This window comes from Sinohyriopsis cumingii, chromosome 3 (genome assembly GCF_028554795.1).
Source record: "Sinohyriopsis cumingii isolate HCF-2022 chromosome 3, ASM2855479v2, whole genome shotgun sequence".
Classification (NCBI taxonomy): Eukaryota; Metazoa; Mollusca; class Bivalvia; order Unionida; family Unionidae; genus Sinohyriopsis; species Sinohyriopsis cumingii.
The window spans coordinates 147,400,205-147,424,916 of record NC_142963.1 but is presented as its reverse complement, the minus strand read 5'-3'; the positions used below and the strand labels follow the sequence as shown (position 1 = coordinate 147,424,916).

General features: G+C 35.3%; 1 protein-coding gene across 2 annotated transcripts; it reads right to left on the bottom strand.

Annotated features, from left to right (window-relative positions):
* Positions 1–822: 822 nt before the first annotated feature.
* LOC149804102 (uncharacterized) lies at positions 823–24,013 on the bottom strand. 2 transcript variants are annotated; one of them, XM_089954066.1, is made up of 13 exons: positions 23,723–24,013; positions 17,801–18,064; positions 16,672–16,810; positions 15,157–15,225; positions 10,634–10,947; positions 9,463–9,603; positions 8,498–8,695; positions 6,942–7,054; positions 6,190–6,421; positions 5,481–5,697; positions 3,466–4,180; positions 2,279–2,573; positions 823–1,662 (listed from the first exon to the last, which is right to left on the bottom strand). In XM_089954066.1, exons 2-13 carry the CDS (start codon positions 18,005–18,007, stop codon positions 1,264–1,266), a joined length of 3,039 nt encoding a protein of 1,012 aa, XP_089810192.1. In that variant the 5' UTR covers positions 18,008–18,064; positions 23,723–24,013; the 3' UTR covers positions 823–1,263. The 2 variants fall into 2 exon arrangements, with proteins under 2 accessions (XP_089810192.1, XP_089810193.1); XM_089954067.1 differs by having other exon boundaries at positions 17,801–18,060.
* Between the last annotated feature and the right edge of the window lie 699 nt (positions 24,014–24,712).

Genomic DNA, 24,712 nt, shown 5'->3' with positions numbered 1-24,712 from the left:
TCTCTAAGCGGCTTAGAATTAAAGTGTCTCTCTATTTACATATTTTGGCAGATTGAAAACTAATATGAGTGTACGTACGGGGTTGTACTTTGCAAGGTTTCAGGATGCCAACATTACACCTTGACAACACTTAAGATCTAAACACGAAATGGTCAGATGAAAGGAAAGTAAATCTTTGAGTGCTGATGTTTTGAACTAATTTAATTCGAATAATACAGATTGAATAACATTTTTAATATGGTTTGATTCATTTTAATTTAAGTACGCATGAATATTCGAATGTGCGTTGCTGTAATTATCAAAGGGATCATTTCATACCTAGACTGAATTTACATGATAACGTCGTGTAGTGAAATTAGCATGTGAATTGATGTGTAAGAATACAATGATAACTGATCTTTTAAAAAGGCACCATATTTTTGCAAATTATTATATCTTGCCTAGGGCATGTTCGCTTTTGATACAACCAATGTATGTGATTAATCTGTACTGCTTAAACATTTTACAAAATGGAATTGAATGCTCTAAATGCAGGAAACGCCCAGCTGCAGGATAAGGGATGCTGTGTGTTTACAATTTTATCTGGACAGCAAGGCTGTTTTATGATTTGATTATGTCTCATGTTTACTTCACCACTTTCTGACATTTTAGACACAGAGAACAAAGAATAAAATTGTTGATATATAACCTATTTTTAAACTGTCGTGTTTAGTCAGATTTATTAAACCAACCATTGTGGAGTAAAATTAGGCTACATTTCGTGAATTATAAGAAAACGTGGAAAAGCTGGGTTACAATAAGAATCAAACAGACTACAACTACTTATAAGTATGCAAATATGTTACATTTAATATTGCTTGAAAACGTCTATATATTTAAAATCATGAAAATCAATATTTTACATCAAAAACATACTTCTCTGTAAATGTAAAACACACTTTACATAGACCAATCTTTATTCATTTTTTGTCTGAAACGTTACTATTTGCTAAATGCTAATGCTAAATGAACCACTTGCACAAAAAAACGTTCTGCCTTAATTGGCGATATTTTCACTCTTTTCGAGATTAATGACAATTCCTGATTACATCATATATGGTTCTCTTGTACATCTTCAAATGTACCATAATTATCAACATTGATTTACCCCAGGACACAAGTCTGTTTAGTAGGAAACCATTCAAATTGCACGAATTCTTATGCAAAAATCTGAGAATTCCGATTTATAACAATCACTTCCATATTAAGAGTTTCAGTAAAAGTCTAATTGTTATGCAGGAAGTCGTCAAAAAATCGGATATGCTCGGTAATATCTGGTCTTTTGTAGGCTTCATACTCCCACGAGGATTTAATCAAAGCTGCCCAGTTATCGGGGGGCTTGACAGACTGCGACATGGAAGGACGTAAGCCAGACTTGATGGACTCTTCCAAACTTCGGAATAGCTGCTGTTGAATGTGATCAGCGGCATCCATGCCGTACCACATCTCCCACAAAACTATAGCGAGACTGTAAATGTCTGCCTTGCTATCGTAGTTACGCTCAAACTGAAGCAGAACCTCAGGTGCCATGTACACAGGGGAACCAACAATGCTGTGTGCGATATCTACCATTGGCTTGGCAAGGCCTACATCAGTCAGTTTAACGACTTTGTTTTCTCCGACCTAGAAAGGCAACATTTTAGTTTTAGAAACGTTGGAATTAAACATGAACAACGGAAAGAACAACATGCGAGACATATTTATTATATATGATTCAATTAAAGCAGGCATATTAAAGGACTGTGATCGAAATTTGCGTCGTTTTGTCATGATCTTAATTGTATTTGAATTCAATGCATCTGTGTATAAAACTTTCATCCAAGAGATGTCCCGAGAACAAGCGGACTTAATATAGGTTATTGCATCAAAATCAAACTCAAGAGCAGAGTTGTAACTTTTTAATATTTTTTGGATACAGTTTATTTAAAAAGCAAGCCTTCCAAATTGTTAGCACAAAAGTAACAAATAAGGAACAAAGGAAAGTCATAAGTATATATCGAAGGTTCGTCAAAAACATATACCACTGACTGCGGTAGGTGTTAAGAAAAAGTTTGAAAGAAACACTCATAGTATGCATTCTATTCGAAATTGGCAAATATTGTAATCTATATACCACAGGGATCGGGATTCCAGTTGTTCTCCAGTGACATTGTTAGATATTTGTTATTTATTTCAAAGAACCGAATAAACAAATATTAAAACAGAATTAAGATACCAGAAAATGTAATGTTATACCAACCAATATATTTTCTAGTTTTATGTCTCGGTGGACAAAACCTTTGTCGTGCAGATACTTTAGCCCATTGCAGATCTGGATAACATAGGAAGCCATTTCTTTCATAGCACGCAATTGATGTCTCGAGCCACTGGACATTTTCCCAGGGTTCTCAACTTCAGGACCAATAAAAATGCTTTTCAAGGTATCTTGACACATCTCCAGGATCATGATCCACTGTACGTCCTTTCTCTGATTCATATTCTTGAACTTGTAGGTTGCACCATAATATTTGACAATGTTCTCATGGTCAAGGTCCCTGTCAGGGTTAAGAAAACATTGCAATTTCAATACATACAATCATAAGTATTATTGTGCAGCTATAGTATCAATCACTTGATTGCTCCTACGCAACCCGTGAGATATATCATAATTCAAAACGAGCTTAGAGAACTGAAAGGTGGAGTAATTTTACTTTTTGAGTTCCATCGAGTGAGTACATATCCCCAAAGAAGAAATTTAAATTGAAAATGTTCCAGATACCTTCCGTAGTCTTCATAGATAAGCTTCGTTGAACAAAATAAAAATAAAAAAACAGCCAAAATCTGAAACAAGTGACCGAGGTTAAAGAATGCAGATCATGTTAGCAGCTCTTCCATAGGAATTGAAATCACCATCTGCAATACCTGAAAAGACCATCTGTATTAACCGAAAAGACCATCTGTAGGAACCTAAAAGACCATCTGTAGGAACCTAAAAGACCATCTGTAGGAACCGAAAGGACCATCTGTAGGAACCCAAAATAACATCTGCAGGAACCCAAAAGACCACGCAAGAAATCGAAAATGATAATGTATTGCATCTCGTACAAATCTTGATAGAACTGTCGTTCTTTTCATACCGAGAAGAATACAGATATTGGAAGCTTTTATGGTCGCTTTCTTTCAAAATGGCAAGATAAGTAAAGTTAATGAATGGGCCAATGCATTCTAGGTCAGCGTATTCGCTTTAATATGTATCGCTATCGTCTTTGCCAAAATGAAAACATTAGAGTGTTGGTTTGATAAGATAAAGTATCATCATCATGAATGAAAAAATAAATCAATTATACATCTGACTAAACGAAAAAAGCAAACAAGACAAATTGATATGAAACGTGAAAATTAAATCTGAAGCGAAATGCAGGTAACAAATTATGTCACAACATCTACCTGAGTGTGCGATCCTCTAGAAGAATGTCTGTTACTGTGTTTTCCTTTATTGGATCTCTACAAACTTTCAAAGCGACAGGTAGCGGACGCCCGTCCGATCTTTTCCCGCCTTTAATATGCGCCAAATAAACGTCAGCGAAGCTTCCACTTCCAATGGGAGCCTCGTGCATGTCCCAGGATAAGTCTTCCAATTTATAATCAAATTTCATGATGTGATTGACGAAGAAAACGTCCAGTTGCCCCTGCAAAGAGTAACACTGTGGTATCAATGTAGGGAAGACATCTTTTAAGTTCTGGTCGTATTCTTGCATCTCCTGTGTGAGAGTCTTTATCATTTGTCTGTCTGCTTTTAGAAAGTCAGGGATCATCTTTGTAATGCTGTCTATTCCTTTCATAAACTTGCTGAAATATCTATGCACCTTCATTTTTAATTCTTTGTTCTGGAAAATACTGGCGACATATAGCGTCATCGCTTCGCAGACACGTTGCTCTGGACTTATTTTAGAAGCCTTCATTAAGTTCTTGACTTCCCTGCTCTTTGATATATCTAGACGTCCAGCACTGCACACAGCAGCACCCAATCCCTTCACAGACGATAGGTCCTCGTCCACAGCACTCGTTTTAGCTTTCTTGAACAGTTGTTTAACCGGGGCCTGCTTCTTGATGGACTTGTGAAGATCAGTGATCACTCGACTGTCGCCATCCAGTAATGCTCCTACAGTACAATAAAGACATTATATTGGTAAGGGTTCGATGGATAGGAATACGGAAGAAGTATTGCCAATATAAACCAACGGTAATCTTTATTTACGAATTTCTTCTTTGATTTCATTTTCTTCGTACTGGGTTAATATTTTGTTCAAAGCTTCTCATTTTATGTTTTGAAATAAAGACCTGTTGATGCATAACAATATCACTTTATATTTTAAATTTGCCATTTGTAATATTTTACCATCTAGTTAAATTAATAATTTAATTTAATAAATCAATGAGAAATGTTCACGCCAAATAAACCATTATGCTTAATCTCTCTCAGACATTTTATCTCATTATTATTATTGTTATTATTATTGTTATGACACAGTTGTATATTGAGACAATTTAACAGTTTTACTGCAACTTTTATAACTGTTTCCAAAAGGTGGCATTTTCTGCATTTTCACAATTTTCTGAACATTTAAACGCCAAGGTGCAAACCTGTATGCATAAAACAAAGTCGGAATGGAACGTTGCCTTCGGGGTATGTCTCTAAATTCTGTCTAGGTATTCGATATTCCCTCATTGTCTGAAATAGGGCTTTTTGGAACTGATGTTTAATTTTATGCCTCAAGGTGATATTTGTATTATAATTTTAAAAATCATATTGTATTATAACTTAAAAAATCATATTGAAACAGGTTTATACATTGCTACGTACGAGGATGCGTTTATATGTAAAATGATACCACCTGAGGCTGATTTCGAATATCACAAACTAGGTGTTCAATTTTTGATTGGCTATACATACGGATTTATATTAGGGTACTACTAACTTCTTTGCTCTCAAATACTACACAATACGAAGGTAATTACACTTGTTGCGGCAGGTAATATTGCCAGGCACCTATTCCATATCGCGTTTTATTGCGTCAGGTGAACAATTATATCTAATGTTACGTTTTCTTTTTTGAACTGTTCACAGCCCGTGGTGTCTGGCTGGGAATGACGTAACAGCCGAGTTGTAGGTATTCTGCAACTATCTTAATCCAGCCACTACTACAGGAGAATCTTTCACTCGGGTAATGACAATATTACATTAGTAATTTTAATGATACTAATATATATATTACCAGGTAAGCAGACAGGAAGACAAGGCAGTTTAGCTATGCAGTGGACTAACCATGAAAGCAATGTCCATATTGTCCGACACCTTTTCTATGTCCTAATCACTATGGCAATAAAAGGTCAAAGTGTTAGGCCATGTTGGTTGAGTTATATCACTTATTTCACACTTTCGATCTTAAATCTTTGCATACCTTCAATTTTGATTATTTGATCTTCCATCAACTCAAAGTCTCTCTTGAATACACGGATGATTTTATTCTTTATGTCTGCCACAATGTTATTGCTTCTCTCCCAACTGTTCAGAACGGTGGCTACCCTTTCCGCCAATTTTTCCTCTAGTTGTTTACTTAGTTTCTTGACGTCTTTGCTGGTCGGGCATTCTTTAGGATTCCAATCAAATAGCTTTCTCTACAACAGGTACAATAAGAAAAAGCTACAATTTTCCAAAGAGACCAAATATGACTTGACATTCATAGAAGTATTCACGATTCATGATTGCACGATGATGAAAGTCCTATTCTACATCCTCGTTATTGTATTAGGCAACTCTCAAAAAACGTGTCTAACATAATACACATAAGATGTATAACTTTTCAATGTACTGGTAATGTGGTTTATCCTAACTAATATAAGATGTACTAAATATATATATATATATATATATATATATATATATATATATAGAGAGAGAGAGAGAGAGAGAGAGAGAGAGAGAGAGAGAGAGAGAGAGAGAGAGAGACCTGGGGGGGGGGGTGTCATTAGAGAGACTGGTGTATGAAACACAAAATCATTCAACAATCATTATGTTCTGTTTCCTAGGGAATTATTTCTAGAAACGATAAAGAATTCCTGACTAGTTTTATTCTTAACTGACTAGTTTGGAATATCACAAAATATTACATGAAGTTCGGGTGATTTCAATGCTTCCTCTACTTTTTTGCAGATTATTTCAACTTCGACATCCATGTTTCGTCTCAGACTGGCCAAAGACTCGCCAGCGTTCCTCTCTATTAGATTCATTTGCTTCTGGATTGTCTCGAACTTCTCCTGCACTTTGTCTTTGTTTTTTGATGCCAAGACACGTGACACCTTCAGCGAGTATGCAGAACGCTTCAACACGGATGATATCCATCTGGGATAAAATATAGGCTAATAAAAAACAAATTGGTGTGACCAACACTGTTACTGAATGCTGAATAAGTATGTACCACAGTTGAATGGTTCATATAAAACTGACAGAAGTCAGATACTGTCACATTGTGCATAAGGCAGTACAATCAATGAGGTATCATCAAAAAGTGAAATTTGTACATTTTTACGCACAACATGATGTCTATCAAATAATTCTTAATTTACTTCTTTTTAATTAGAGTAAAATTGTTTCCAGAACAGGAAACACAGTTAACCCACACCAGTTAACTGTTTAAGACCAGCTAATAATAAAATCTGCATATCCGTTTTACGGAACTGAAACGATTCGGAAATAATAATTATCGGTCGGACGACCTAAGCATGCAGTTTTTCACCAAAGAATTGCAAGTGTCAGTTATCGTCACAAGTAAGTATGGAGGATATGCTATTAATCATTCATTACGTTTAATCTATATTGTGTTTCAAGAACACGAGCAGGGCACAACAACGACTATGTTTACCTGTAATGACTGTTGAGCCTGTTCCTAAGGCTGTCGGGTAACAAAGTGGAGATGGCCGAAGACATTTTCTTGTAGTCGGCTGTTTGTGTGCCGTATTGGATAGCTTGAGCTGCCTGTAAGACGACATATCCAGTTATATTTATAGCATACAAGAGTTTCTTTAGTCTTACACTTTCTGTCAAATATACAAAACGTATACAGTAGTAGTGGCTTCATCTCATTGATTTTATACAGCACGTGCAAACCTGTATTAAGAAATCAGAATTAACTTTTCTGCATTTCCTGGTTCCAAATTGTAAAATGCATATATTGGTATTCTTCTAACGGCTGAGATCATCATAGAACGCCACATAACAAAATCGGTAGAATGTTCTTATTACGAAACATTGATGCAACATTTTACAGAACGGTACGATGTGCTTCGGTTGCACTAAACTGGCAAACCGCACACCAGGTGGCGATCTTACTTTCCTCGAAACATCACTGCCTCGACATAGTGATCTATATAACTTTCCAATAGAAACATTTCATATTGTTCTTACCTCATGTGCAAGGAATTCGCAAACTGTACCTTAAAATATGAACATTCTGAAGCTTTGACAAGCGCATCAACAATTGTAAATGTTAGCACATGACTAATTGGAGTCATAATTGAAAAGAACTTATATGAGAAACCAAAACTAGGCAGAGCCCGGGGTCAAACAATCTGAGCAGGAAGTGGCGTTGTTTCCGCTGTTATGCGCGGATGCGATTTTTAAAATTCATGCGATCAAAACTCCAAGGTGTTCCAAAGTTACCAAATTACAATAGTTTCGTTTTATAGCAGTGTCTGGCCAATAAAAGAAAAGGCAGAGACTGAAGAAACGAAGACTGTAGCAAGGACTCATTCAAGATGAGTCTTGGGCAACATTGTCGGTATCCATGTGTGTTATAAAATTAAAGTAAGTAGTTTATTTCGAACAAAGCGAGTACGTTGCACATACATGCAACTGTGCTGGTAGATGTATGTATATGTGTCTGTCTGTCTCAATGTGTAAGCATACTACCTAATCTATATTGCATACCTACCGATACAAAGCATACTACCTAACCTATGTTGCATACCTACCGATACAGAGCAAACTACCTAATCTGTATTGCATACCTACCGATACAAAGCATAGTACCTAATCTATATTGCATAACTACCGATACAGAGACAGGACAAACCAACGCCTACTGGACAATAACCGCTAAACAAGGTTATACATCTACAACGTACCTGGAGAGCTTTACACTGTACAACCAAAAACCCATACACTTAACACAATAATCTTCTCCGAAGAGGAAGAGGAAGCTGAAGAAGAAGGCGAAGAAGAAGAAGAAGAAGATGATGCAGAAGAAGGAGATGATGATGATGAAAATGATGGAGAATATGTATTATTGTACCCAATAAGGCATCTAGATAGGTAAGTCGGTATTCATCTGCGTATGCATGTATGCTTCTGTTCAAAGATAGTTTATTATAATAAAAATATAATGCCAATATCTAAAATATAACTTATTTTGTCTCTTACGTCTTTCAGTGAGATATAACAGAGCTGGTCTTCCTTTAGTCCTGGGTACAGTTTGTTCAGTTTTTTCCATATGTCTTCCTGAAGAGTCGGTTGGTCAATTTCAGGAATCTGGTCCCATTTATTTACTAGGAACAGCGCCGCATCTGGGTTGAAATCCTCACCTGCAGAGGTGACCACAGTCCGAAGAAAGTCTTGCAGCTTGGAGTGAAATAATAATAATAATAATAATAATAATAATAGTAAAGAGAATATATTTAGCTTAAGCTGACTGTGACAACATAATGACTATCACATCTGGCTTTACGTTATATATTCGATATTCCGGGGTTGAAAAGATTGCAAGTATTTTAATAATGCACGAAAGATGCACGACTGTCAAAAATATACTCATCCGGACGCGGAAAACGGACATTTGAATGATTATTGTTTGATACGCATGGTATTCATCTCGCGACTTACAAAACGAGTTCTTATACACAATGTGTTTTATGTTTGGCTAATACTACATTTTTACCATAGGTATGATCACTTTATTTTATAACTCATCATCATTTAGGATCCAACGAAAGCAATGCCAAGTATTTCAGGTGTAAATATGTAACTTTCTATATTAACCTAGTCAGAGGAATCCAGAGTGATTGTGTACTATTCTGAGAGTTAATTATTATAAACTACCTCGCCATGAGAGATGTGCCTGCTATGAAAGAAAACCCGGGGGAAGGGAGGAATTTGTACCTGCAGGCAAAGCGATGGGTGCCGAAACCCAAAGCCCGTGCTTATGTCGCAGAGGACCAATAAAAAAAAATATTTCTATCCATATATATATATATATATATATATATATATATATATATATATATATATATATATATATATATATGCGTGTGTGTATTTTTGTGTGTGATAGTGAGACATTAATGTGTGCCTTTGTTAGTGTGGTGTAAGAGAGAGAGAGATAAACTTACTCTTCCTTTCTGAACACCCCCAGCATTAGTGCTATTTATGACATAGATCGAACCGAAAGACTTTTCCAAGTATCGGCCGACGTATTTCATCATTTTGCCCGCTCCACCGATTCCAGGAGTGTCCACAATGACGATACCATCCTATCAAATTGAAAGAATTTAAACTATTTAAAATATGACAGACTTTCGCATTATCTCTGTACACTGATTCGAAGGAAAACAACATTTATCTCACATAGACACAGATTATATTTTATTAAACATAGCAAAACTATGAGAAGAAAATGTATTATATTTTATCCATACACTTTTGAAAGCCTAGAAAAGGAGAACCACAACTATAGACTAAACATGTCAAAAAGGTGTTATTCAACATAATGATCATATTAAAAGAGGGAACTTAGCATGCTAATTAGTAAGAATGGTCACTTTGCATGACGACAGGTAGTTCGTTATTTAATGCAATGGTCATTTTACAGCAGGAAATGTAGCTTGCTAATCAACGTAATGGTCATTGTACAGGAGGAAAGTGGCAATATGCATAAAAGTTACAAAAGGTGTTCTTTGTCAATTATATATATATATATATATATATATATATATATATAGAGAGAGAGAGAGAGAGAGAGAGAGACTTATGTGCATGTTTATATTGCCCAGATTTGTCTGCATCTCTGCTACATTTAATGAATCCTGCCTTAAAAATAATCAAGTGCCTGAGCAACGTCACAGTCAATTTGTCTGACATAAGGAATATGAAAAACCCAATCGAAACAATTGCCTTTCTGCAACTAAGAAATGAGACCCTTTCATTGGTTTTGCAAGCTACACATGACAAGGTTTGCAAGTAGCTTTCATACAGATTTTGTTGAATTGTGATAATGTATCTGGTACTGCACACGATGAGGTGCCATTGTTGTAACAAACGACCGACGTGCCGATCATGAAGATACACATCTGTAAATTGTATCTTCATTCATCATAATTTATTAAACGAATATTTTCTCAAACATATTGTAATGAATCTCGTCATAGAACCAAAAGTTAGCCCCATTTAAATTTTAAAAAATGTGAACCCTTTCTATCTATCGATATATATATATATATATATATATATATATATATATATATATATATATATATATATATATATATATATATAAACGATTACCTCCAACGTCGGGAACGGCCAAACCACTTCAATACGCTCAATTGGACTTTCGCCATATTCGTCCACCTGGGTTAGATACTGCTTGAGTTGCTCCTGACCCTTGCTTTCGCTTATATTAAAGCGTTCGGGTGCCTTTCGACCTTTCTTCCCGCTGTCTTGCTGGAAGGATCTGTAGTATACAGCAGCCTCCTTTAGACCGCTTTTGTCCGATCTTATCTCACACATAGTGGCGGTACACGAAAGCTGACTCGTAGGCAGAAGATCGAAACCAAGCAAAAGGTTAATCAACGAGCTCTTTCCAGCAGTGGTTTCACCTAAAATTGTAAAGATATTACTGTGCTTATTTAGACCCAAATTCCTTCTCTCCGTTCCACTCTCCATCGATGTTGTACCATTATAGAAGGAATGTGACTCATGTTAGAAAGAAAATCAAGTCTCTTCGTTCTTAGATTTTCCAGAATAATCACCTGCTTCTCAGCCGTAAGGACCGCTTATCACCAGGACGGCAAGGGTCGCAAATAGTACAATATCTTAGGGCCTATGTGTATGATGCAAAATTATTACAACTACTTAGTACACTCATTCACCATTCGTACTTGCTATTAAAGATTGAGTCGGGAAGTTGAAATGATAACGATTTCTTGTAATAATATCTTATTTTGACTCATGAAGGATACATATTTTTCAACAGACGAATACGAATAATAAATATCATTAACTATTTTGTTCTTAGAATATTATAATCTTGTCAATCACAAACGAAGTAGAATTAATCCTGTACTGTGTACCTAGTGCACATTATTTTTCAGATACAAGCCACAATACCTATGATTTATCTCAACTCTACTGTACGTTACTGTTACTATTTTCAACATACGCGCTGAGCACCAGAATTGAACAAGCAATGTGCTAAATAAATGTGATAATGCGCCTGAAACATTTTTTTCCGGTTCTAATTCATTTTTATACATACTATCTTGTAAACATTTTGTGAATTGTTAACATCCAATTGCTGGTTTTGGTTGCTGGTTCTTTGCTAAAATATAGATTAAAATTGCCTTTATCTCAAATGTCTTGAATTTGCAAGAATTCCAAGATCAGAAATAAATAACGTATCATTTTACTTCGACAGCACAGTTCAAAGAGTTGGCTTCGTCTTATTTTTACAACATTAGATAACATTGGTTGGAATATCTAGTTGAAGACAATCTTACAATCGGATGTACTGAATACTTTTATCTACGCATGGGTGGAAGACAAAGACCTGATAGGCGAAGCACAACAAGGTTTCAAAACAAATTCTCCCGATGCAAAATATGTTTACTATTCAGGCTTTAGTGTTCTAAATATATCACTAAAAAAAGTTACATTTTATTTTCTCTTTGGATATATTTTAAACTTTCGATACAATTATGGTTTTAACTCGTATATAAATAAGATTATAAATGGTACAATAATAAACATATAAATGGATAGGCATGTACATTGGAAAAGCTGTGCCTGAACACTTCAAGTTTTAACTAATTAATTGAATCGTACATTAGGTGACAGTCGAGGCTGTGTCAGAGCCCTATTGTGCTTCCCTTTTCATTAATGGTTTCATTACGCAGCTTAGGCTTGAATGCAATAGAGGTGTATTTGTTTGTGAAGATAGTGTTGATAATTTGCAATACTTAAGCTTGATGATGTTGCTAGCTATGCAAGTACAATAGGGCTTCTGCAACGAAATTTTAAAGTTACTGAATGTTTGTGTCATAAAACTGGTAATCTAGAAATGAAAATCAAAACGACAACCCTTGTTTTCAAACATTTGTAACATCTGAAGCAAAACGAAGTTTGTTTTTTCAAAGAAAGATGTATTGAATGTGTGCATTGTATTACAAACATATGGGTTTAGTTTTTACTTCAAAATTGGTTTGGAGAAAGTAATGGAGATAATAGCAGTCCATGCAAAGAAAGCAACTACATTTATATTGAATTATCAAAAACTATTTGACTGATTTATTTTAGACGATGATTTTAAAATATTTGATTCTGTGACATAAACCAGTTGTTTCTTATGGGTTAGAAGATGGTGTATAATAGATATATCACAGCTATGCAATATACGCTTCTTCAGAGAAGATTTAGTGGTTTCTAAAACTACTAACAATGCGAATAAGTTAGGGGAGAGCGGAAGATATCCACTTTGTACCTAGTATTTCTTACGATGAATTAAATACTGTATGAAGTTCAGACTTTGCGCAAAGGAGACAACTTTGTTACTTTTTTAGTCGTTCTTGCCATCTTTGTTATCTGAGCCCGAATGAATGGTCCGATTGTTTCTTGTGTACACTGATAAAACCGGATACTTATCATGTCACTACCCGGGATTTTGTTGTTGATTTTAAGTAAATGTCTCACAATTTCATTATTTGCAATAGGACTAGTCATCTTCTTGTACGTGAATATAAATATTCTATGATCGTATTTTTACTGTAAAATGAGTCATGTGTAGAGCGAACAATGTTACATTAATAAGTTTCAAGGTTGAGCAAAACTAATAGTACAAGTAAATATCACGTGACCCAATAAGAACAGGAGTTTTTGTAAGGAGGTCGTGGGTTTCATAAAAAATGCAATTGACATGTTTTCTGATTAGCTATTGTCAACCCTTGTTTACTGAAAAGAGTATTTAGAAATACCAGATAAATCATTCAAAGCCCTAGCATTACATTCTTGCAATTTCGTACTAGCTTTGTATATAAAGAATTATTACGCGGAATCATTCATTCTTAAAAGTATTACTGGTCTTGTAAGAGTTATTGAGAGGAATAAATCATTTATCTAATTTTAATCATTCGTTGGAATTAGTGTACTCTAAAATTCATTCAAAGACTATTAGGACATATAATTGCTGTACGGAATTACTGTGAAAACATCAAAGACATTTGTATTTGTAGCTATATTTGGATTACTGTCAATTCATTTAAACACATTTGAATTTATTACATAGTGACTATTCTGCAGCATAGGTCCAGACATCATTCGGATTACTTTTGGAGCTTATTCGGATTAGTTACAACTATTAGAATTGATAGAACTTTTATAATTTTCATTCACCATAGTGTAAGATCTATTTAATTCTTTTACTTTGGACTTTTGGTAAATAATTAAAAATGTTAATTACACAAAAGCTGTTGGTATTGCTCTTTCCTGCTACGTAGTTAAAGACACTGGATTCATAAGACTACACTGAGCACTCATCAGCACCATAGTCAACATTACATTCATACACAAAGTCATGTGTGTCTTCATGGATAAAGTCTTTCAAAATTGTTAATTCTAACGACTCTTGAAAGAAAAGTAAAGAATTATGATATTCGACTTTTAATTTAAGATAACGTCTTTAAGAGGTCAATGCATTCAGCGTTAATATTATTGTACTTAGGATAATTTTCAGGCGAGATATAAGTATAACTATATATTTTATATTTATCAATATATGTATATAAGGTGACGTATTAATTAGTAAAGAACAGTTCTAAAACACATCACATACCTTTTCAAACAAATATTAAATCTGACACATTTATAGACGAAACGGTTACTCCTCTCGAAAGTCTACGCTTGACAATTTATTTTACATTTTTACGAACACAATTATTAAACGAGCAATCTTTAAGAAAATTATCAACGTCTTTAGATGACCTATACCAAATTTAAAATAAAATCATAATGAAAGATTTCTTGCAATGTGAAAGAAACGAGTATGATATTTTTTACTTTTAAGCCATCTATGCTCCATTACAATGTGCTTAGTTCAACACATATGCGATATTCAGAATGTGAAAGGAGGTTGACCTGCATTATATGTGTTTGGCGGAATTCCTTCGTATCAATACAAGACATACCTTGATCCCTTGATCTAAAACTTCCAACTGTGATATTTCCATGAATGTCGTCCCGTGTATCATCACATTATTATTTTCCTCATGAATTATTTGTTTGGGCATAAGAACGTGATATGGTATTTTGCATATATATATATATATATATATATATATATATATATATATATATATATATATATATATATATATATATATAAACGTGATATAGTATTCTGCCCAAGAATGATCCCGAATTTTACAGTTACATCCCAATTGTATGACAAATGTCGTTTTCTTGCCTTGTATTACATAGTCTCAAACGTAGCTAGAACTTGGTTTTCCTCCGGGTTCTGTTTTTCAGTTAGTTCGGTATGATAAACCGCCCACCTACCTGTTTACGACCCTATCAACTCTAGACGAAATTTCCAAAATCAGCCAAATAATTCCTACAGAGTGCCCAATTTCGAACTATATAAAATTTGCTCATATTAAGGCATCAATTTTAAAAACGTTTCGAAAACTTCTCGAGAATTTATATAAGAGCACACTTGAATGTGCTCCTCCTCATCGATTTGCCATTCGAAAGTTTGAGAAACTTAGAATCTTTTTCCAATCAAGGAGCAACACACGGATTGTATCAGTTCTACATACCTGCTATAAGAATGGTGCACTCATTCTTGCTTAGTTCCTCAGGTCTTTCTTGGAACTGTTTATCGATATCTGAAGAAAATAGATAAATAAATGTACGTTTTTCTCACAGATTTTTTAAATAGTTGATTATGTTGACATGAAATACCAGAGGTTCAAAATAACGTTGCCTAATGTATTATATTCCTTTTCTCCGGCTTTGCAAAAAAAAAATGTTTTAAGTGGAGTCCTAGCATAGTTTCAGAAGATGACGAAAGATATATTAAATTTCAGAGATTATTTACTTGGCTTTGTTTTCTTTCTATGCTAGACATGATTACACACAGTATAGAAAAAGCGGGCTTTTTTAAAGTACCCGGGAGGTGGGTGCAAACCCGTGAACCCTGGATCAAAAATAAATATACGTTTATGAGGGCAAACAAACAACACGTTTCATGGGTAAGGTTTCCTAATAGACAGATTGCTAAAATTATGCTCGGGTAACGCTTATAATGGAGATGTTTCTTGACCCCTTCCCACGACTCCGACCAATAGCTGCATCATATGGGCCACTTGCTTACGCTCCTTTAGATGATAATTTGGGATCGGCTTCTGAACTATAAGACAGGTTAAAGTTAAAGTTCACACGTCTGAACTATTTTCTCTTTCGGTCATTCTTATCAAGGACCTATTTTTTTTTTATTTTTTTTGCTGAAGGAAAGCGTGCCTCCAAAAATTAGTTAACACAAGAAGATGTCAATATCAAACCGAGACACAGTGCAAAAAACGTATCATTTAAAAATGTATTTATTCTTTTGTACTTTTATGTTCACGCATCTGAAAGGAGTATTGATATTTACAAATGGCTATTAACAAGGAAGTTATAAAATGATGTATGTCGCCAAAGCAAAAGACATTTCACTTGCTGCCCTCCTAGAATACCTGAATGCTAAATATTTACTTAGAATTCCGACCAGTCTTATTGCTAAGACCTAAGAGTGGTTAAAAGAATAGATTTCTTTATTTGTAAAATTCCTTTGTATTTCAATATTGTGTCTCTGAATAGACCGAATGCTGAAGTGGTTAAAACGCTAACTATTCATTAATGTGGGCCGCAAGTTCTATTCAAGGTACGAGTAATTTACGTTATAGTGGTCGTTTAATTTCTGTTAGTGAGGTTTCAATATCAATATTTGCTAACAAACGCCATTGCCTTTGCAATCTTACCATGCAGAATGGTTATCAGTTGTATTTTATTTTTAAACGTACAATCTTCGGCGTCATAAAGTGATTTAATTATTAAGGTTTTATATGTCGAAAAAGCAATTTGTCAATAATTTTTTTTGATTTTGGTAAATACCTTCAGTAATATGTAATCGAGAGAAACATTGCACAGTCGTCGGAGACAAAACCAAATATCTGCCGTTAATTTTTAAACACTCATCAAATGCAATAGACAGAAAGAGGTTTGTCTTCTGCTAAGAGATCTTGTCTTCCAGTAGACGTCAGGATTCCTAATCAAACATAATTAAATTTTACCCATGAAAACTTGATTCAGGTCCATCTGGAACTGTTTCGGTAACTGTTTAAAGAATTCATAGCTTTGGGAATACTTATGCTTCAGCGCCATTCTGTTTTCTTTATCCTCTTCTACAGCTTGTTTCAGTCCCTCGTGTTTCTAAATCACAATTGAAGGAAAATACGGTTCAAGTCATAAATATGAGGAATCCGACAAGACCTAAGCCTTACAAAAATTTTACAAAAATATTATCTTGTTTTGTGAAAAGGAAAACCGTAAGGACATGCTATTTAAGTTATATATTTTGAGGAAATCAATTTAGTGTATAAAATGGAGATAGCACCGAATTAAAAGAAATCCAAGAGATGTATCCAACTCCTCGTGTGCCATAAAATATTGTACCACAAAACATGACATATTTATCAGCTAGAAGATCTCGATAGGTATTTCACATAAAAAATTAACATATTTCGGAATTATTGAATATTTTATATGTAATGTTTCAATGGGTGAAATTCCATTACAAAGTAAAGTAAAATCTGTGTTAACGAAGACCATACTGTGCACACGAAATCATCAGGAAAATTACCAGAATTCATTTTTTTTTAAAATTAACACCCTGAATGCAAAGTATGGATTAACGGGCTTCCATATTTCGTTGTAAGAGGATCAATCAGTGCAGCTACATAAATCAATTCATACACCTTCTAATGGAAAGAAATTATATAGGTTTGCAGCACTTACATGCCACAGTTACATTGGACATAAGCTTTTCGTATGGATTTAAGTAATGTTAATAATTTGCTAATCTGCTTTGCTTAATAGAGGCCGTATCAGCTTGATCACATAAAGGCATAGACTATAGATTTAGGTGTAACGCCAGAGACTTTAAGCTATGAAACGTTTTGACTAAAATAGCAATGCTTTAAAGCGAGAATATTAATGCAACAATAATCACGCATTCCATAATTACTTTGCTATGTCTACCCTAACAGACAATTCATAGTGTAATTAATATAAAATGTTATACTTTTCACAGCACACTCTTTCAAGCTTCGCCGACGTCGTACAAATCCAAATCTCGGAACTAAAAGGTTATTTCACATCAACATTTCATTAATATATTGTAGATGAAACTTCTGTACTCACCTCACCTGCAGAGGCGATGCGGATTGGACCGTTTGTCTTTTCAAAATGATCCATAATTCGTTTCTTCGCTTCATCCAGATTAGAGAGGTTTGTTGTAGGAATACCCGATTCTTTCATGACAGCAAACGCGCTTCGAAGGTCTGGTATCTTTATGATGTCATCCACATTTGTGATGATAATAGACGCGCGTCTGCCTTGTTTATCCATCTCAAAATGTCAACCTACGTCTCGTCTGCTATGTATTTCGTCTTAGCGATGGCCTGCCTTAGGAAAAAAGAAAACGATTTTGCTTAGGACAAACGTAGATGTAATATGTGACCTGTTTTCTTGGTAAACTTCAGTTATTTTATAGTGAGTTGTTTTCCCTGTTCATGCATCCGTCTAGCTCGAACAAGTCCATACAAATTCACTCAACCGCATAGTCACACAAACAAGAAGACTATACAGTTATCCAGATAAAGTTATTTTAAATTTGTATTTCTAGCAGACACGAAAAGCGTTTATTTCCTTAAAACAGGTTAACCGAAAATAGTGATGATTTCTTATATTAGACCAGGAAATGCATGTATACAAATTGCAGGTACTCACCTAGGTAAAAGTTTAGACAGTATATTCTAACTTTATTCTTGGACACCTGTACCGTCCTAGCTGTTCACGTTCCGTCGAGGTTTCATGGTAATAATAAATTTATATAACTATAATTATATATATATATATATATATATATATATATATATATATATATATATATATATATATATATATATATATATATATATATATACGCATGTATATGTATCTATGTATGTATGTGTGTACAATTTTATGAATGTATGCCTTTTGTGTGTGTAAATACGTATGTACTCTCATTTTGCATAGACGTTTTGTTATCGTTGCTGTTGTTGTTGTTGTAGGGTTTGACGCCATTTTCAGCACAAGATTGGCTATACATGGTGGCCAGTATAAATGGTGGAGGAAGAACCTTGGAAAACCCCGGGAAGAACCACCGACCCACGAGAAGCTACTCGCAGGCTTTTTTACGGACCCACGTATAGACGATTTGTATACAGGTATACAGGTATGTGTGAGTACATGGGTTGATAGCAGCGCTAGTTGGATATCGTGTTTCTTCCTGTTTAATAAAAAATATAAATAAGTGGTGAAATTGAGATCGTATTATATGTAAACAGGCTTAAATGGCGTTTAATAATGTCAAGTTTAGACCTAGAAACGGTTTTCCCAGTCTCAAAGCAAGATTTGATTACAAGTACAGTGATCACGTGATTACTCAGTGTACAGTCTTACTCAGATTGTAGACGTACTTAGAGTGTAGTCTGAGGCGCAAATAGCAGGTGTACACTCCAGAGAACAAATGTTAATGTTTTAGGTAAAGTTTTGCTGTAATACAATATTAGTGACTACTTTTTCCAATGACACGAACTAGTTGCAATACATGTATTAATGCATTCCTCTTAGAAGTATTGCAGTTTTCATCCGCTATGTTAGAGCACATATTTTCCGTAATGCGATCGTGGGGTCGCGGAGTGAAAGTTCACACTATATAATTTCCTCTTTGTAAAATTATAGTTAAATACATTCAGCTTCGTTTACTACCGTTGTGTGCGTGTGTGTGTGTGTGTGTGTGTGTGTGTTACACACAAATTGGAAATGAAATGCAGACAAACTATTTGGGAAGAATAGTAGCTGCCTCCCCACGGTCAAGTCAAGTATTGATTTTCCGGACTAAAGAGACGGCGATGTTAAAAATTTTGAAATTTTTGTGATTTTGTAAGATAGGTCGGATTATGACACGTCCACACACGGGCATGGGTCAATCGAATATCCTTAACTCTTTCCAAAATTAGACAAGTTCGACTCAAAGAGACACTGAAGTAATGGTAGTGATGTTTTTAATAGAAACTGATATAATGTTGACTGGCAAATATTCGGACTGAAAAACATCCGGACTGATATTTGAAAAATAGACCCTTCTAATAAAGACAGACACTTGAAATAACATTCGACAACGTTTCAACAACGAAAGGCCTGGATTTTTCATTTCAAGGATAGAGAAGTTATTCAGTTTCCCAACTTGATTAAAAATCGATTTTCCACCGGGTTAATGAAACGATTATTGAAAATCCAATCATAGCAGCTCTAAGAGATAACGCGGAGTGCTGAAAATCTAACTCTACAACACTGACAACCAATCTAAGTCTTGACCTCGCCAATATCTAGCCTCCACCAGCAACCTAAAAGTTGCGGTAGTTCAGTTAGTAGGCCAGTCGGGGTCGGCCGCAACGTTGTCTCTTTGGGAAAGAAACACGGTTCCACGGCATGAAACAGCCAAAATAAGGTCATGAAAGTATCATTTCAAAGCAAACAATAGCAACTGATTTTGTTTCAAATGCCCGGAGAACAGATTGCGATGAAACGAAAGTGGCTGGAACTGAAAAAGGGGTTTTGACTCTGTTGAAAGATTACGTACAACGCTGACAATCAAGTTTGCCTGTGATCTCATTAATATCAATCTTCACATGGCATCTGGCTGAAAGCCTAATATAATGAAAGGCGTTATTGCACAGATATGAAAGTGACTAGATCCAAGCACGATGGCTATGACTTCGCTAGACAATGTTGTAAAAAGTAGCGGTGTATATGCTCTCTCTTTTCCAAGTACTCAGATATAGTGTCATAATATCGCCATATCTACCACATTTGGCTGAAGTCCAACTGAAAAGAAACAAGATGTTTGATTGATTGATTGATTACTTGAATTTACGTCGCGTGCGCCCAAAATGGCATGTGTGAAAGGTTTATTTCCGCACAGCGGGATGCTAAATGTTCCTGTGGGAAGGAATTGGTGCCACATCCCCCAGGCATTTATGTGCTCATGGAGAACTGCTAATTTAGCCGTCAGGTCGTAGGACTATATGTCCCTTACGACCTGAATGAAGGGCTTTCATGAGTGGAAATGGGCCCAACACACTCATGTTAAAAAGAGTTGATTTCAGTCCGTTATTGATTGTACTAGGTGTCGACCCAATCAGTATGTAACGCCCGTTGCGATTGGTCGCAACGATGACGTCACATCGGAATACCTAGTTTTAGGCGGGTGGAAATTGTTCCACATCTCCGCCGTTATATGATGTCCGAGAGAGGCAAGAGGGCAAGGAACTCGGCAAGGCAGCCATGGATGTCGTGCACTCCCAAGAACGCCAGCGCGTACTTAGTCAAATTTAGTCTAGTTGTACTAATGGACAATACAAAATGTCCATAATGTGTTAGCCACCTGTGCAATTGGGTCAAATCGAAACAAGTTGCAAAACATTCCTTCGTTCTAACAACTGGAAAATTCTAGTATATATTGTACGTTGTAGATACCCTACAAATTTGTAATAACTAATATGTCTGAGCGACATATAAAAAGTTCGGTCACTGTTAGGCCATAAAAGGTTTGAACTTTGAAGCGGTGGATTGAAGGATCAAGTTAATGTGCATAATAGTTTTATCGAAACTGGATACCAAGCCAAAATGCTTCCCTTGATGGGAGTCAGTATTGGTAGCCCTTAGAAGGGCTTTTTAATCAAAAGTTCCTAGCTTTTCTTCTGCTTCTTTACATTTCTCCACTGTCCTTTTTCCTCTCAGGTAATTTCGGGGAAATTGTAGCTGTGTAACGTAGAAATATAGTTAGCTGCTTCTACTAGCTGCTGGGCTAGGTAATTCTTGTACGCCTCTTGATAGAATTGTGTGATGATTCTGACACCATAGTGCCAGTCGCTACTCATTTAGTTTGCTTTTATTTATGTTATGTCTTTCATGCGCGCGTTGCACGCTTATCTGTGTCCGACTGAGGCAAGGGAGGAAGTGGCCAGGAAGGCAGGCGACCATCTGCAGGCAGGAGTCCTCTCATTCTAGGGTACTGGTCTAAATGGATGTATTTGCACGAATTTTGAGTTTTGGTTCTTGTGTCCGAAATTGTTCTAAAGATGAGCTAGGTTGGATTGGATGGAAAGCTCTGTGCTGCTTTAGTGTTAGTATGGTCTGTATCACAGAAGTAGGCCGCAGTATTGCCTTGGCTGTCTTTCATGTTTGTACTTGATAGAAAGCAGAGAACAAGAGTTTTTTTATTATTTATTAATTTTGTTTTAATTTTTTTTTAAATTTATTTTTATTGCTTTTTAAGGATATATTTGGGATTTAAGAAGACGGGAACCTTTGCTGAGTATTCAGGCCCCTAGGGACATATTAAAAGCGCCCGTCTGTCTATGTATATTAATCTGGTTTTAGAGTGTTTGGGTGGGCTGTGTATGTTTTACAGGTTGTTATTTTTGATGTAGAGGGACACCCTTGCTATGTACTCAGGTCCCCCAGGACATGTCAAAGGTGCCCGTCTGCTAGTGGAAATTTATTTTTAAGTGAGGTCGGGTTGTTTATTTTGTGCTTTTAGGATGTTTTAGATTTTTTCTTTTAGCTTGGATGTGTCTAGAAATTTAAGTATGTTTTGGTAGGTCAGATTTATGTTGGGGTTGTTATTTTTAAGGAAATCTGGGTAAGTGGTAGGGAATAAAAAAATAATTAAGGGCTTTTTGAAATTCCATTCTAGCTACCTGATATTTTGAATATATGTGGTATAAGATGCGCAGAAAAGGAAAGGAATGGATTAGACAGCGAAAAAAGTGACAGTCGATTTCAGCCAGTCTTAACGCTATCGTTTTTTTCGATAGAATTTGGTTAAAATAAAATAACATTTTGCGTAAAAGAAAATAATAATAGTGCAAAAATGAAAGTTTTTACATTTAAAATTTCGATGACAGAACCTCACCAAAGGTCAGTTTTGGTCACTAAAACTAAACTCATTTAAGGCCCGATCAGTATGAACCTACAAAATAAAATCTGGTTGAATATATATATATATATATATATATATATATATATATATATATATATATATATATATATATATATATATATATATAATAGACGAGTTTATTTTAAGGACGTGTGATGCACATACATTAAGATAGAATGACGGAAGGAAGAACAAACGGAAGGGCTCAATTTAATGCATTCGCTCTTTGCAACAAGCATGGAAGATTTATATAATCGATACGCACTATTAACGAAAATATGTATGTCAACAAGCATTTCTTTAGAAAGAGCACCTTTTGTGGGGATTCGTGTACAAGTTTACTCAGACATTGCGATCAGGTGCTTTGGACTTGTACAAACATTATCTGAGTACACAGTATAGTCAGCATTAAAAAATAAACACGATGAATATGTCAAACTGTAATATGTGCCTTTCAACTTCAAAGCATTTCGAGGTACACTATATATGTATAAGAGGCACTAATACGCGTGTCTTATATCGCCCTTATTTATTCCAAAATCCGGTATTACCTTGACTAAGTGAATGAATAATAGAATAAAAGATTGTATGCACGGATGAAAGCTTTAGTCAGGCAGAGATCAATCCATTAATCATTTTAACTAACTCGTTCAAGATTTGTACAGGAATTTTCTTTTTATCAACAGTTTATGATCCATTGTAGCATTTGTTTAGACAACACATAACTTGGGGATGGAAATATTCATTAATTTATGAAGATATCGAGCATGCGTTGCATCTACAATTTCCTGTGTACTAAATCAATTAAAATGTATATTGTTATATGCCTCAAAATTACTCTGGTCCATCTTAACGCCAAACACAAGAATGATGTAGTTTCTAACCCACCTAATATGCATGTTTCTATAGAGCAAAATATGTACAGCGACTGATCTTGCCACTATTTTTCACAAGATTCTACAACACGACTCGAATCAAATATGACAAACTAGAAGACTCTTTCATCTAACTGCGACTAAATACGATTATTATACCAAAGTTATTAAATTAAAACAATGTAGGGAACTTACCTGTGTATCGCGTCAATGGATGTTCGCTTGGGAATATCTTGTCCTTGCAAGTACTAGAGGATCAATGGCGTCGACTGGTATATGTACGCTTTCATCCGAGAAGGATCTGGTATTCAGCTCATTTCTACGCACTTTTATGTTTAAATCTATTCACTGGAAAGCTTCTTTACTTCCTTGTCAAAAATATCGCATAAAATGATCTAATTATCATACATCGTGTGATATAATAATCGATATTTACAGCTGAATCGAGATTGAAAGACTGACTAGGTTTTGGGTTGATAAGTATCTGTTTCACGTTTGTCGCACATGTATAGATATAGCGTTGTAGGTAACAGAGTTTGTATATGAGGCACAACTTTAACCAATTGTCGGATAGTATGTTTCGGGTTGAAGGGTGTGCTTAAAAATGTGAATGAATCATTGTCTCCGAGCGCTTCAAATTTATTGTCTTGATTACTGCGACAGTTGTCATCGTATTACTGATGTTATAATTTTCCACAAATTACTGGCTTGAGTTCCGGGTGTACAGGTCAAAACTGAATTCAGTCCTTAGGGTATTATCGCAAGAAGACATTCTATTGGAAAGATGGTCATACGCTCGCAACAGATGGACATTTAAAGCATGTTACCCTGCCAATCAGGCGGAATTCCTTGACAAACCAACAATAAATAATTACCCCAGGGTTGATAGAAACTGTTTCTGTGTTAACCACGGGTTCCCAAACTCGACCATAGCTTTTTCAAGTGGGTATATTTTTAGAATTCATCACATTAAACGTGTATTGAAGGCTCCTTCAACAGTATGTCCTTGATTTTTGACTTGTCTCCCCTGTCCTGTAACATCATTATGTAGCCTTAAACCTACTTGACCTATTTTCACCATGATCATAAGACAGGTATTGTATTGCATTTGTATTTTGTTTTGCGGCTTCCTCGCAGATTGTGAGCGAGGATGTTTTCGTTACACGTACAAGTAACCTTTCGGTC